This window comes from Mustelus asterias, unplaced genomic scaffold (genome assembly GCF_964213995.1).
Source record: "Mustelus asterias unplaced genomic scaffold, sMusAst1.hap1.1 HAP1_SCAFFOLD_44, whole genome shotgun sequence".
Lineage (NCBI taxonomy): Eukaryota > Metazoa > Chordata > Chondrichthyes > Carcharhiniformes > Triakidae > Mustelus > Mustelus asterias.
Window position 1 is genome coordinate 767173 of NW_027590121.1, and position 16499 is coordinate 783671.

The window sequence follows — 16499 nt, forward strand, 5'->3', positions numbered from 1 at the left end:
TATCGCACGGCCAATGACAGCTAACCAGCACGTCATTTGGACTGTGGGAGGAAACCAAAGCACCTGGAAGAAACACACGCAGACACGGGGGAGCGAACGTGCAGACTTCGCACAGACAGTGACCGAAGCCAGGAATCGAACCCGGGTCCCTGGTGTTGTGAGGCGGCAGTGCTAACCACTGTGCCGCCCTGATTTATCCACCCCAGAGATGCACAGTACAGAAGCAGCAAAAGTGTCTGCAGAGTCTCGAATTTAACATTCTCAGCCAAAAGGAGCAAGACCTCAAAGTGACCCAAAGGGTTAATAACATCAAACATTGAATTATGTGTGCCTGTCAGTGCTGGAACTACAACAGGACACAACAGCAGGACTGCGGTCTAAATCCACTTTTCACAATTGACCATTCAAAACATGAAAAGGACGTGGTTTGTGCGTGTCATGGGTGAGATGCAAAAGACTCCAGACAGTGACTCGAGCCGGGAATTGAACTCGGGTCCCTGAGGCACCAGTGCTAACCATTGTGCCGCCCAAGAAGTTGTTTACAGGCTTTTTCAACCAGTGTTCCTTGGGCAATATGAATGTAACCTACATGCAGGGCGGCACGGTAGCACAGTGGTTTCCACTGGTGCCTCACAGCACCAGGGACCCGGGTTCAATTCCCGGTTTGGGTCACTGTCTGTACAGAGTCTGTATGTTCTCCCTGTGTCTGCATGGGTTTCCTCCGGGTGCTCCGGTTTCCTCCCACAGTCCAAAAGACTTGCTGGTTAAGTGAATTGGCCGTGCTAAATTCTTCCACAGTGTCCCCAAACAGGCATCGGACTGTGGCGACTCGAGGATTTTCATAGTAACTTCATTGCAGTGTTAATGTAAGCCTACTTGTGACACTAATAAATAAACTTTAACTTTAAACTTAAGGCCTAACCATGATGGGGTCTGGAGGGTCCAGAGCGTCTGGGCTGGGTAAATACACTACTTGATTTCTCATCAATTCACTGGCCGGTTGCCAAGGAACCTTTGGGATATAAGAATGCTAACACAAAGGGTTTGTTCAGAGGGTATTGTGAAGAAGCTGGGGCACAAAGCTCACAGGAAGATGACAACACTTGGGAAGAAAAGGAAGGCTGATACCATGCCTCAAAACCTTCGTCGGTTTTAATTGCAAGCGGAAATTAACCTCAAGTTAAGTAAAGTAACAGATAATGAATATTTGGTTTTTGCATTGCAAGCGTTGCGAAGTTGAGTAGAGTAATTGTAGATTGAAAAGTAGGATGTTAGAGTTTGGTGTTAGTACAATTGTAAAATGCTGGGGGAGAAAGCAATGCGTGGTCCCTGAAAAAGGTGGTGCTTTTTCTGTGCTTAGAGAGTTAAAACAAAAATGCAAGTACATATAGAGAGCCCAAATTGAAACATTTGTATCGAAAGGCCAAGCAGCACTGTTACCAAGGCAACAGATTATAGAGCGAGGTACTCCTCTTTGAGTGGTTAGGTATTAGTTCTCAGAGAGGGGATCAGCCTCCCCTTCATAACACAAGTATTTATGACTTTTTAAGTAGCTACAGAATAAATGAAATTGTGTTTAAGTACCAAATGTCGACTTTGTGTCTTTATTCGCTAGTAGAGGTTAAAACACACAGGTTTGGACTACAACAACACCTTTGGTTTACATTTTTCCTCATTTTTCATTTTCCGCTTTCCAAGCTTCTATTTTTCCTTTTCTCAATGATCCAGCAGTGATTTCAGAGAAACCTCTTTACCCAGCGAGTGGTGAGAATGTGGAACTCACTACCACAGCGAGTGGTTGAGGTGAACAGCATGAATACATTGAAGGGGAAGCTAGATACATACATGAGGGAGAGAGGAATAGAAGGATATGCTGATGGGGGGAGATGAAGAGGGGTGGGTGGAGGCTCAGGTGCAGCATAAATACTGACACAGACCAATTGGGCCGACTGGCCCGGCCCTGTGCTGTAGACTCAATGGAACAATTTTAGATCTATCTGTAGTGGTAGGAAAAACACTATTTACTATCCAGGATTAAATAAATGTCCTTCATCAGCTTTTGTGGATCATTTCAATGGAAATGTGCTCTCCCAGGCTCAAAGAGCATCAGCCCACTGGAAGCAAAGCCATGAGAGCAGCCAGTCCAGCAGAAAGAAACCCTCCAACCCTCCCACTTCACCAACTGTCAGAATGAACATGGTTCAGTCCTGGATGTAATTAACAGCAGCAATAACAGCAGAATCCAACCCCATCATCACTTGTGAATTCGCTGGTGTCTCTGCAGGCTGGATAACTGAGTGAATCCCTTCCCACACTGAGAGCAGGTGAATGGCCTCTCTCCAGTGTGAACTCGCTGGTGTGTGAGAAGGGTGGATGTTTTACTGAATCCTTTCCCACACACGGAGCAGATAAATGGCCTCTCTCCGCTGTGAGCTCGCTGGTGTTCCTGCAGTGTGGATGAATGAGTGAATTCCTTCCCACACACATGGCAGGTGAATGGTTTCTCCCCAGTGTGAACTCGCTGGTGTTCCTGCAGGTTTGATAACCGACTGAATCCCTTCCCGCACTTGGAGCAGGTGACAGGCTTCTCCCCGGTGTGAACCCGCTGGTGATCCTGCAGGGTGGACGAATGTGTGAATCCCTTCCCACACACACAGCAAGTGTACGGTTTCGCCCCGGTGTGAACTCGCTTGTGTCTCAGCAGGTTGCTTGACTGAGTGAAACATTTCCTACACTCAGGGCAGGTGAATGGTCTCTCCCCGGTGTGGCTGCGTCGATGGGTTTCCAGCTCAGATGGGCACTGACATGCCTTCCCACAGTCCCCACATTTCCACGGTTTCTCCATGGTGCGGGTGTCCTTGTGACCCTCCTGGTTAAACAGTCAATTAAATCTCACACAGAACACGGGTCCAGTCTCTCCCCGCTGTGAATGCTGCGATGCATTTTCAGGCTGTGTAACTGGTTAAAGCTCTTTCCACACTCAGTGCACTGGAACACTGTCACTCGGGTGTGTCTGTGTCTTGGTGTATTTCCAGTCACATTTATGTTTAAAAAAATTCTGACGCAGACAGAACATTAAAAGATTTCTCCTTCAAGATTGAAAGGCCAATGATATTCGGGTCCCAATCAATCAAATGTCTGTCAGATGTTTATGTGACGTTTGATTCGAGATTTCTGTCTATAAATCCCCACCTTCTGATATCCTGCAAAAGGAGATTACAAAAGTCATCACAGTCAGTACAGGATAGAAATTCAGAACAGACAATTCTAGTTTCTATGGAACATTCTTTCCTCTCTCATTCCCCAAAAGCTGTAAATCTCCATCCCACACACCCTCCCTCCATTCTCACTCTGCTGTATCTAATATTCACCCTCCCAATTCTCCTGAAGGTGCTGATTGAGGCTGATTGACAGATCCATGCTCACGGCTTCCTGTCCTGGACACAGGGAGCTGAAAATCTCCATGCAGGCTGCCAGACAGATGTCTATAATACTGGATAAAAGTGTAACATACAGGACATTACTTGAGTAGTGGTAGAGCAGGGATTTGAGGAAGATTTATATTTAGGTAGGGAGAGCACATGATCTAGAACTCGCTGCCTATGAGGATGGTGGAACAGAAGATTCAATCATTTCAAAATGAAATTGGATGGGTACTTGAAGGAAATAAAACTTGCAGAGGAATGTTGATAGAGAGATAGAACAGGATTCTACAGAGAATCAATCTGCAGTCTTTAAGATAACGTGGAGATGTCGGCGTTGGACTGGGGTGGGCACACAACACCAGGTTCATCAGGTGAGTGGCCATTCACCTGATGAAGGAGCAGTGCTCCGAAAGCTCGTGCGATCAAATAAACCTGTTGGACTTTAACCTGGTATTGTGAGACTTCTTACTGTTTATAAGATGGACAGGTTAAGTTGATTGGCCATGCTCAATTGCCACTTCGTGTCCCAGGATGTGTGGGTTGGGGGGGATGAGCAGGTTAAATCCGTCGTACTACTGGGAGAGGGCCTGGGAAGAATGCTCTGTTGGAGAGTCAGTGCAGACTTCATGGGCCGAAAGGCCTCTTTCTGCACTGTCGGGATTCTGTGACTCGAGTTACTCAATAGACTCCTTCTGTGCGGCAATGAGTTTATGACTGGAAATATATAATGTAGCAACAGTAATATATTACACAACTAGAAATAATAAGGAATGGAAAGGGGGAGAAAAGAAAGTGTTTTACTCACAGATGTTACCGACAGGAAGAAGTTTTAGGTTTTCTGAAGCTCAATCTTCATTCACACAAAGCCCGCGCTCTGATTGGCTGGAGGACCAGAGTCCTTCCGGTCCTCCAATCTCTTCATTGGTCATGACTTCAAGCATGCAGTTCAGGGGGTGGGCTCTCCTTCGCACATGCGCAGCTTCCCTTTGTCCTTGGACATGCGCAGTCCCGGGCCGGGAGGAGGGGGAGATCACCGAGCTGCTTCTCTCTCTGGTCGGAGCCGTCAGCCGGTTGCCTGGAAACCTTGGCTGGAGGAGGTTCAGGGGGAGGGGAACGATGGGTGGAGGCGGGGCTCCCGGGTCCGCGCGCCCGGGCCTGCGCACTGGAACCCGGAGACGTCACCGCGGAGCGCAGCGATTCCTACTGGCTGATTCAGGAAGGGCTCTGTTGTGACGTCACAACACGGAAGTTGTCCAATGAGCTTCCGAGTGAAACGTCCTCCTCTGGGAGGAAATCAATGTTTCCCCCTTTCCATTTCTTTTCTCATTCTGGGGGAAATTGGGGACTTGCAGCAACTGAAGGGAAAGGTATTGAATCCAGTCTGTTTATTTCAGCATTTTTAGTCTGGGAGCCTGCATGGAAATTTTCAGCTCTCTGTGTCCAGGACAGGATGTGGAGATGCCGGCGTTGGACTGGGGTGAACACAGTAAGAAGTCTCACAACACCAGGTTAAAGTCCAGCGGGTTTATTTGGTAGCACGAGCCACAAGCTTTCGGAGCGCTGCCCCTTCATCAGGTGAGTGTTCCAGTGCACTCAACTGATGAAGGGGCAGCGCTCTGGAAGCTTGTGGCTTGTGCTACCAAATAAACCTGTTGGACTTTAACCTGGTGTTGTGAGACTTATTACTGTCCAGGACAGGAAGCAGTGAGCATGGATCTGTCAATCAGTCTGAATCAGCACCTTCAGGAGAATTGGGAGGGTAAATATTAGATACAGCAGAGTGAGAATAAGGGGAGAATGAATGGGATGGAGATTCACAGCTTTTGGGGAATGAGAGAGGAAAGAATGTTCCATAGAAACTAGAATTCTCTGTTCTGAATTTCTATCCTGTACTGACTGATGTTTTTACAAAAATGTTTCACAGGATATCAGAAGAGGAGGAATCTCAGAGAGAACTCTCGGCTGGGTCACGTCTAGATCTGACAGAATCACTTGATTCCTTGGGACCTGAATATCGTCAGCATTTGAAACTAAGGGGAGAAATATTTATCAGCTTCAGAAGATTTTGAACATCAGTGCGACTGGAAAAGCACTGACACACTGACCCCCAAGTGAGGGTGTTCCAGTGCACTGACTGGAAAGAGCTTTAACCAGTTACACAGCCTGAAAATACATTGCAGCATTCACAGTGAGGAGCGACTGTGTTCTGTGTGTTGAAAAGGCTTCAACTGGTTGACTGACCTGCAGAGATTCAAGGAGACCTAAAAGATGGAAAAACCATGGAAATGTGGGGACTGTGGGAAGGGATGGAGGTCACCATCAGAGCTAGAAGCCCATCGGCGCAGCCACACGGGGGAGAGGCCGTTCACCTGCGTTCAGTGTGGGAAGGGATTTACTCAGTTATCGAACCTGCAGACCCACCAGCGAGTTCACACCAAGGAAAGACCATTCACCTGCTCTCAGTGTGGGAAGGGATTCACTCATTCATCCAGTCTGCAGAGGCACCAGCGAGTTCACACTGGGGAGAGACCGTTCACCTGCTCTGTGTGTGGAACAGGATTCAGTGATTCCAGCACTCTGCGGAGACACCAGTGAGTTCACACTGGGGAGAGGCCATTTACCTGCTCAGTATGTGGGAAGGGATTTCGTGTTTCATCTACTCTGCTGAAACACCAGCACATTCATACTGGGGAGAGGCCATTCACCTGCTCTGAGTGTGGGAAGGGATTCAGTGTTTTACCCACCCTGCACAGACACCAGCAAGTTCACGAGTGATTCCAGGGGTTGGATTCTGCTGTTATTGTTTCTGCTCTCAATTATACCCAGGACTGCATTTTGTTCATTCTCTCAGTTGGTCAATGGGGAGGGTCGGAGGGTTTCTTTCTGCTGGACTGGCCGGTCTCACAACTTTGCCTCCAGTGGGCTGATGCTCTTTGAGCCTTGTTGCGAATACCTGGTTTCAACTTTCACAAGGATCACAGAGTGACAGGTGATATGATGATATGAAGTTAAGAGACATTTAGTCAGCATTTTTGTTTGAAACACCCCAAATGCCCATCCAATTTCCTTTGAAATTATTTATTGTCTCCACTTCCTCACCCCTCCTAGGCAGCGAGTTCCAGGTCATTACCATTCGCTGCATCAAAATATTCTTCCTCACATCCCCCCCCTGCATCTCTGATCCAAAACCTTAAATCTGTGACCCCCTCGTCCTTGTCCCATCAGCTAATGGGAACAGCTTTTCTTTGTCCACCTTTTCTAAAACGGCCAGAATCTTGTCCACCTCTATCAAATCTCCCCTCAACCTCCTTTGCTCCAAGGGGAACAACCCCAGCCTGACATCAACAATATAAGGAACAAACTAACAGAATATGTTAATACCTGAAATCAAATGGGTATGTTTAATTTCTGTTTTAAAGATATTGTGAATATATTGTCCTGGACAATAACGGAATTGGGATAACTCACCTTAGGTGTGTTGAATGGAATATATCGATCTGGCAACCACCTACATTCTAGTGAAAGTCTGGAATGTGTAGCTGGAAATCCCTCCCTAACAGCACTGTGGGTGTACTTACACCTCAGGCATTGTAGCAGTTCAGGAAGGCAGTGTTGGGGTTGACCATGGCCGAGGCAGCTACATACAGCCACATATTCTGTTATAATTGAAGGACTGCTGATTGAATGTGAGGCATTATGGGACTGGACTATCTTGACCACATTCCTGTGACTGCTCAGTTTCTGCAATCACGGACCATTAAAGCTGCTTAGCAGGGCCCTGACAGAGGACCTGGTGAGAATATTTACTCAGAATGAGTTAGAATTAAACTTATTCCAGGATTGGCTGGTGGTCAGCGGCTGAGATTCCCGAATCTGTAAAAAGGGGATCTGACCAATCATCAAACAGCAGTCGGTAGTTGGTTCAGAAGTTAAGAAGCGTTCTCAGGCATCATATCAATTATTTTATCATAAATTTGTGAGGGACTTGTGACCTGATAGTCGGTGAAGTGACGGTATACTCTAAGTAGCACTGGACTGAAAAGCGGATCTCTGAGAGTAGATTCTAATGGTTCTAATCCTACCATTCGATGGAACAAAAACAAGTTTGAGTTATAATAGAGGAGAATTAAGCACCTTGTATCTTATTTTAATTGAGGAGTTGTGAGCTTGTCGTGCTCTGTCGCTTTAAGAAGCTACAGCTGCGAGAGAGAATGCTGAGGATTCATTGTTTGAAATTTACGAGCCGTGAGAATCTGTGTGTTTTGTTTGTTTTATGTGGATGTTTGTAGATGTGTTTTATCATTGTTTTGGGCTACATTTGTTAAGGTTTATCTTTCTGGGGATTTAATCTTATTTTGAGTCTTTAATTAAAGGTATTTCTGGAAGTTTAAAAACAGGAACACAAGAACGCTTTGGGAATTAATTTGGTCATTGTTGTTGTAAAGCACATGCTAAGGTTTCTCTGCTTGTGTGTGGATGATATTTGTGGTTGAAAGCTTCAAGCTTTGAGGATTTCTGTCTGTGATTTAAATCAAACAAATTTTAAAAACGAAGTGTAATTAATAAAGATTTTTTTTCAAACTCTATGACCATGGAGCCATATTTAATGGCCAGAGACCTGATTCCAGGATATTTTACTAAACATGTGGGAATTTTAATCCGGATACAATTCACACATTTAAGAATGAGAGTTTTAATTTGTCATGCTTAGTTACAATTTGAGACATGTGAAATGATTCTGACCAATCCTGTACTGGATTGATCTTTGGTTAAACTTCCTGTCAGAGTTGAGAGGGTTGGCTTATGAGGAGAGACTGAGTGGACTGGGACTATACTCACTGGAATTCAGAAGAATGAGAGGAGCTCTTGTAGAAACATATAAAATTATGAAATATAGTACATATAAAATTATGGGAATCGATTGGAAGCAGGGAGGTTGTTTCCACTGGCAGGTGAAACTCAAACTGGGGGGCATCGCCTCAAAATAAGGGGGAGCAGATTTAGGACTGAATTGAGGAGGAACTTCTTCATCCAAAGTTTGTTTATTTATTATTTATTAATCACAAATAAGGCTTACATTAACACTACAGTGAAGTTACTGTGAAATTCCCCGAGTTGCCACACTCCGGCGCCTTTTGTGGCATTCCCTGCCAGTGCTTGTTGAATGTTTTTAAGGCAAGGATAGATAAATTCTTGAACAGTAAAGGAATTAAGGGTTATGGTGAGCGGGCGGGTAAATGAAGCTGAGTCCACGAAATGATCAGCCATGATCTTATTGAATGGCGCAGCAGACTTGAGGGGCCAGATGGCCTACTCCTGCTCCTAGTTCTTATGTAAGGTCGAAAGATTTATTCCTGACGCAATGAATAGGGAAATTCTGGAATTGGATACTGAAGAAGAGAGTTTAAAAGGAGAGCTTATTCAATAGAAATGTTTCCCAGACCGTGTGGTCATTAGATTAAAACAAAGGAAGGGTGCTGACGTCCATTTGAGAACTTTTAGTCCACCCCTTTTCAAACTAAGGGAGTCTATGTACAAAGAAAGCCCAAGCTAAGGTGGTCTGGAAAACATCATGATGGGGGCACCAATCTGTTCATGAGCTGATCACAAAGCCCCATGATGCCCAGATACTAATTTCATTGGACCGATATATAATGTATGTAATCTATCACCATTCTGATTGGATTGTGTCCAGTTGGGTTGGGCTGAGTAACTGGATAAGAATTGATGATATTCTTTGTTGGGTGGAGTTGCACATGGTCAGTCCCTGTGGCTTCTCCCCGCTGGCGTAACTCAATAAACTGTTTGTCGATAGAATCAGGCTTGAATGTTGAATGATTCTTCTGAGTTCATTCCCCAAAACACACTGGGTACATTACCGCTGGAGACCAGGTATCGCCAAAAACTTCAGACAATACAAAGACTCAAGAAAGCCAGTGTCCCAGTTTAAAGACACATCTTTTATCTGACTAACAATCGAAGGGAGAAATTATTGGACAGTGTAATGCCTCTCTAGAAGAGAAGCATCCTTATTTCTCCAATAACTCTGACGTACAATGCTTCGGCTGGATCAATTATACATTCTTCATCAGAAATTCTCCTGCCTTTCATCAGGTGTGAACAAATCATTTTCTATACAAATAAATCCTTAATTACACGTCATATACTTTAGCCAATTGCATTTTATCCTCTGACACAATGGGATTTAATGGTCAGTAGAATCCAGACACTTCCTCCTCCTATTGCTTAGCAACCCCAGACACTTAGCTACAAAGGTCAAAGTTAATGTTCCCACTGGCTCTTACTCCGCCACTGGCCAAACCAGACAAATGCACGTTCTCATGTCTGAGAAGACACTGTCTTATCTGAACAGTGTGAATCAACCCTGTTCTTGAAGCTGCCTTGAGAACCTTTCTGTTAGAAACTTCGCTGATAAAGGTTGTCACATTCTGTGGCTGCATTGTTCCGAAGAATGTAGCCTGTCTGTAAGTGTCCCTGTACCATCATGCCTTGCAGCAGCCTGCCTTTGGCTAAAGTTTACAATTGCTTTTAAAAATACAGCTAACATACATTTTAAAATCAGAAAATTCATGTTTAAATCAGAATTAATTGTTTAAATCATTTACTACGTTCGTGTGTGTAGACTGTTCCCTTGTTCACTTCTGTGTCTGATTTAGTCATTTAACTCAATGCTGGTGGTTCTGTTAGTGTCTGAGATGCCTCATGGTTTAAAATTTCTCGAATCTATTTGGAATTTTCTCCAACAGCTTGTCATTGTGGAGCTCAGAGTACAGCACTTGTTTCAGGAGTCTTGTCTGGGGCTTGTGTACAATGTGGCCCGCCCATCGATACTGGGGATATTGGCCTGGGAGAGGACACTCACATTGATACGCCTATCCTGCCAGTAGATTTGCAGGATTTTGCGGAGGCAACATTGGTGACATCTCTCCAGAGATTTGAGGTGTGTTCTGTACATTGTCCATGTTTCTGATGGATACAGGAGGGCAGGGACCACGGCTGCTCTGCAAACCATGAGCTTGGTGCTGGATTTGAGGTCTCGGGCTTTGAACTCTGTTCCTCAGGCGTCCGAAGCCTGCACTGGTGCATTGGAGTTGATGCTGGATTTCATCGTCGATGCCTGCCGATACCAACAGGATGCTCCCGAGGTGTGGGGCTCACCGTGGATCTTGATGGTCAGGAGGGGAGTTGTATTGGGCTGCGAGAGAACCTTTGTTTCCCGGATGTTTAGTCAGAGGCCCATTCTCTCATCTGCCTCAGTGAATGTGTTGACAATAGTTTGTAGATCAGACACTTTTTTTTCATTCATTTGTGGGACACGGTATCACTGGCTGGCTAACATTTATTGTAAGGAGTCTATCAACACCAGGTTAAAGTCCAACAGGTTTATTTGGTAGCAAACACCACTAGCTTTCAGAGCACTGCTCCTTCGTCAGGTGAGTGGGAGATCTGCTCATACACAGCAAAGAGGGCATATAAAGACACAAACTCAATTTACAGAATAATGAATAATGATTGGAATGCAAGTCTTTACAGCTAATCAAGTCTTAAAGGTGCAGACAATTTGAGTGGAGGGAGCATTAGCACAGGTTAAAGAGATGTGTGTTGTCTCCAGACAGGACAGCCAGTGAGACTCTGCAGGTCCAGGCAAGCTGTGGGAGTTACAGATAGTGTGACATGAACCAAGATCCCGGTTGAGGCCGTCCTCATGTGTATGAGCAGATCTCCCACTCACCTGACGAAGGAGCAGCGCTCCGAAAGGTAGTGGCGTTTGCTACCAAATAAACCTGTTGGACTTTAACCTGGTGTTGTTCGACTCCTTACTGTGTTTACCCCAGTCCAACGCCGGCATCTCCACATCATAACATTTATTGCCCATCCCTAGTTACCCGAGGGCAGTTGAGAGTTAACCATATTGCTGTGGCTCTGGAGTTACATGTAGGCCAGACCAGGTAAGAACAACAGATTTCCTTCCCTAAAGGACATTAGTGAACCAGATGGGTTTTTCCGACAATCGACAATGGTTTCATGGTCATCAGTAGATTCTTAATTTTTTTTATTGAATTCAAATTCCACCGTCTGCCGTGGCGGGATTCAAACCCGGGGTCCCCAAAATATTAGCTGAGTTTCTGGATTAATAGTCTAATGATAATACCACTAGGCCATCACTTCCCCCCCCCAGAGTCTGCATACTGCAGCCTGATGACTGAGATTGGGCTGGTCTTGGTTCTGGCCTGGAGGGGTGGGACATTGAAAGGCTCCCACTGGTCCAGTAGGTTAGCTCGACTCCAGCAGGGAGCTTCATGGTGCTGGGGTGGAGTGTTGCTGCGGGGAAGGCGGGGATGAACGTTGGTGCAATGACGCAGCCCTGCTTGACCCCAGTTTGCACTCATACTGATCGCCTCACCATAGGAAGGACGTGATTGCACTGGAAGGGGTGCAGAGGAGGTTCACCAGGATGTTGCCTGGGATGGAGTAACTTAGCTATAAGGAGAGACTCGATAGGCTTGGATTGTCTTTTTTAGAACAGAGAAGGCTGAGGGGGGACATGATTGAGGTGTATAAGATTGTGAGGGGTATGGACAGGGTGGACAGGAAGCAGCTGTTCCCCTTAGTTGAAGGGTCAATAACGAGGGGGCATCATTTTAAGGTGAGGGGCAGGAGGTTTTGGGGGATTTGAAGAAAAATGTTTTCACCCAGAGGGTGGTGGGAGTCTGGAATTCACTGTCTGGGAGGGTAGTGGAGGCGGGAAAACTCACAACCTTTAAAAAGCACATGGATGAGCACTTGAATGTTTTGACAGTTCAAACACCATCAGCCAAGTGCTGGAAAATGGATGAGTGTAAATTTACTATAGTTTTGTCAGTGCAGACTCGATGGGCTGAAAGGCCTCTTCTGTACTGTATGACTCTGACTTGTGAACTCGCTGGTGTTTCTGCAGTCGGGATGACTGAGTGAATCCCTTCCCACACACGGTGCAGGTGAATGGCCTCTCCCCAGTGTGAACTCGCTGGTGTGTCCGCAGGGCAGATGACGATCTGAATCTCTTTGTGCAGTGAGAGCAGCTGAAAGGTCTCTCCTCAGTGTGAATGCGCTGGTGGGACATCATTAGCTGAGAGCTTTTGAAATCCCTCCCACAGTCAGAGCATTTAAAGGGTCTCTCTTGGGTGTGAGTGACATTGTGCCTCAACAAGTAGGGCAACTGACTGAATCCTTTCCCACACACAGAGCATGTGAACGGCCTCTCCCCAGTGTGAACTAACTGGTGTCTCCGCAGGCCTGATGCCACACTGAATCCTTTCCCACACACAGAGCAAGTGAACGGCCTCTCCCCAGTGTGAACTCGCTGATGGCTCTGCAAATCAATTAACTGAGTGAATCCCTTCCCACACACAGAGCAGATGAAAGGTCTCTCCCCAGTGTGAAATCGATGGTGTCTCTGCAGACTGGATAACCGAGTGAATCCTTTCCCACACTCAGAGCAAGTAAATGGCCTCTCCCCAGTGTGAATTCGCTGGTGTCTCTGTAAATCAATTATCTGAGTGTATCCCTTCCCACACTCAGAGCAGGTGAACGGCCTCTCCCCAGTGTGACCGCGTCGATGAATTTCCAGCTGAGATGGAAAACTGAATCCTTTCCCACAGTCCCCACATTTCCACGGTTTCTCCATGGTGCGGGTGTCCTTGTGACTCTCCAGGTTAAACAATCAGTTAAATCTCACACAGAACACGGGTACAGTCTCTCCCGCTGTGAATGCTGCGATGTATTTTCAGGCTGTGTAACTGGTTAAAGCTCTTTCCACACTCAGTGCACTGGAACACTCTCACTCGGGTGTGTATGTGTCTCGGTGCTTTTCCAGTCACACTGAAATTTAAAATCTCCTGAAGCAGACAGAACAGAGAAACATTTCCATTCTGGATTCAAAGGTCGATAATATTCAGGTCCCGACGAATTGAGGCCTCTGTCAGATGTTGATGTGACATTTGGTTTGAGATTTCTGTCTGTAAATCCTCACCTTCTGATATCCTGTAAAAGGAATTTACAAAAGTCATCACAGTCAGTACAGGATAGAAATTCAGAACAGACAGTTCTAGGTTCTATGGAACATTCTTTCCTCTCTCATTCCCCAAAAGCTGCAAATCTCCATCCCACACACTCTCCCTCAATTCTCACTCTGCTGTATCTAATATTCACCCTCCCAATTCTCCTGAAGGTGCTGATTGAGGCTGATTGACAGATCCATGCTCACTGCTTCCTGCCCTGGACACAGGGAGCTGAAAATCTCCATGCAGGCTGCCAGACAGATGTCTATAACACTGGATAAAAGTGTAATATACAGGACATTATTTGAATTGTGATAGAGCAGGTATTTGAGGAAGATTTATACTTGGGTAGGGAGAGCACATGATCTGGAACTCGTGCCCATAAGGATGGTGGAACAGAAGATGAATGGAAAAGACATCCCATAATATAGTGGGATCTGGAAAGCAGAATTTATTTCCCTTTCCAAAAGAGAAAATGCTGGAAAATCTCAGCAGGTCTGGCAGCATCTGTGAGGAGAGAAAAGAGCTGACGTTGAGGCCAGATGACCGTTTGTCAAAGCTATTTCCCTTTCTTTCCTCCTCTGCCACCGCTCTGCCTCGTCAATAAGACATTGGGACTCAGAGGGTTGATGCAGTTTGATGGACAAGTTGTCTCCATTCTGAGCAATGGGGAACAAGCTCCTCCCAGTCATTGACAATATTACCCCCTAAAACCTAAAATTTAGAATCCTAAAATGTGTAGGTTAGAGGGATTAGAGGGTAAATGTGTGGGGGTAGGGCCTGGGTGGGATTGTGGTCGGTGCAGACTCGATGGGCCGAATGGCCTCCTTCTGCACTGTAGGGTTTCTATGTTCGATGTTCTTCTAAAACGATGCCGGCCTGCGCATGCGCCTTGTTGCAAATTGCCCCCAATAAAGATGGCGGCCATGAACACGGCCCGAACATTAGGAGCTGCAGGACCGCTCGGTACAAACTGGGTCCGTGAAGCTCTTTACCGAGGTTCGTGGCTGACACAACCTGCCTACGCAGCGTTTCCGTCCACCCGCGAGATCCCTCGCCCCCTCCGTACCGTCAATCACCGCTAATCTATCTCCGAGCCGAAAAAACAGCCCGTCTCCGTCGCCATTACCCACAATGCGCATGCTCCAGTCAGAGCGGGCTCCGCCCCTCATTCACTGTGATTGGTTGGAGGTCCGAGCGGGAAAGGCTGGTCCTCCAGCCCCTTCTCTTCCCATTGGTCCGCGCTACCATCAATCAGCCGGGCATTGTGACGGTGGCTTGCTGTTTGTCCAATAATAACCGCACCGACCTCCTCAGAAGACAAACACGGGACACAGTGGACAGAGTACCCTTCGTTGTCCAGTACTTCCCCGGAGCGGAGAAGCTACGGCATCTCCTCCGGAGCCTTCAACATGTCATTGATGAAGACGAACATCTCACCAAGGCCATCCCCACACCCCCACTTCTTGCCTTCAAACAACCGCACAACCTCAAACAGACCATTGTCCGCAGCAAACTACCCAGCCTTCAGGAGAAGTGACCGTGACACCACACAACCCTGCCACAGCAACCTCTGCAAGACGTGCCGGATCATCGACACAGATGCCATCATCTCACGTGAGATCACCATCCACCAGGTACACGGTACATACTCTTGCAACTCGGCCAACGTTGTCTACCTGATACGCTGCAAGAAAGGATGTCCCGAGGCATGGTACATTGGGGAAACTATGCAGACGCTGCGACAACGGATGAATGAACACCACTCGACAATCACCAGACAAGACTGTTCTCTTCCTGTTGGGGAGCACTTCGGCGGTCACGGGCATTCGGCCTTTGATATTCGGGTAAGCGTTCTCCAAGGCGGCCTTCGCGACACACGACAGCGCAGAGTCGCTGAGCAGAAACTGATAGCCAAGTTCCGCACACACGCGGATGGCCTCAACCGGGATATTGGGTTCATGTCACACTATTTGTAACGCCCACAGTTGCGTGGACCTGCAGAGTTTCACTGGCTGTCTTGTCTGGAGACAATACACATCTTTTTAGCCTGTCTTGATGCTCTCTCCACTCCCATTGTTTTGTTTCTTAAAGACTTGATTAGTTGTAAGTATTCGCATTCCAACCATTATTCATGTAAATTGAGTCTGTGTCTTTATAAACTCTGTTTGTGAACAGAATTCCCACTCACCTGAAGAAGGGGCTTAGAGCTTCGAAAGCTTGTGTGGCTTTTGCTACCAAATTAACCTGTTGGACTTTAACCTGGTGTTGTTAACTTCTTACTGTGTTTACCCCAGTCCAACGCCGGCATCTCCACATCATGGCACAGAGACAACACAGCAAAGCACTGACTTACTCTGAGTGTAACAATGACACACACAGGCTCCAATACAATCAGAGTGGGGATGGAGCACAGAGACAACACAGCAAAGCACTGACTTACTCTGAGTGTAACAATGACACACACAGGCTCCAATACAATCAGAGTGGGGATGGAGCACAGAGACAACACAGCAAAGCACTGACTTACTCTGAGTGTAACAATGACACACACAGGCTCCAATACAATCAGAGTGGGGATGGAGCACAGAGACAACACAGCAAAGCACTGACTTACTCTGAGTGTAACAATGACACACACAGGCTCCAATACAATCAGAGTGGGGATGGAGCACAGGGACAACACAGCAAAGCACTGACTTCAAAACAGAAAATGCTGCAAAACCTCAGCAAGTCTGACAGCAACTGTGGAGAGAGATTCCATGATGTGGAGATGCCGGCGTTCGACTGGGGTAAGCCCAGTAAGAAGTCTCACAACACCAGGTTAAAGTCCAACAGGTTTATTTGGTAGCACAAGCCACAAGCTTTCGGAGCGCTGCCCCTTCGTCAGATGAGTGGGAGTTCTGTTCACAAACAGGGCATATAAAGACACAAACTCAATTTACAGAATAATGTTTGGAATGCAAGTCTTTACAGGTAATCAAGTCTTAAAGGTACAGACAACGTGAGTGGA

The 16499-nt window shown here is 46.5% G+C and overlaps 2 protein-coding genes across 2 annotated transcripts in view; both read right to left on the minus strand.

Annotated features, from left to right (window-relative positions):
• Window positions 1–16499, minus strand: part of LOC144483022 (uncharacterized) — a 1062789-nt gene that overhangs the window by 56088 nt on the left and 990202 nt on the right. The gene's annotated exons all lie outside the window — the stretch shown is intronic.
• Window positions 1–16499, minus strand: part of LOC144482979 (uncharacterized) — a 62933-nt gene that overhangs the window by 38351 nt on the left and 8083 nt on the right. Inside the window, 4 exon segments of the mRNA XM_078201807.1 lie at window positions 2267–2773; window positions 3193–3203; window positions 9305–9330; window positions 12296–12966. Coding sequence (XP_078057933.1) covers window positions 2267–2773; window positions 3193–3203; window positions 9305–9330; window positions 12296–12966 — 1215 coding nt within the window.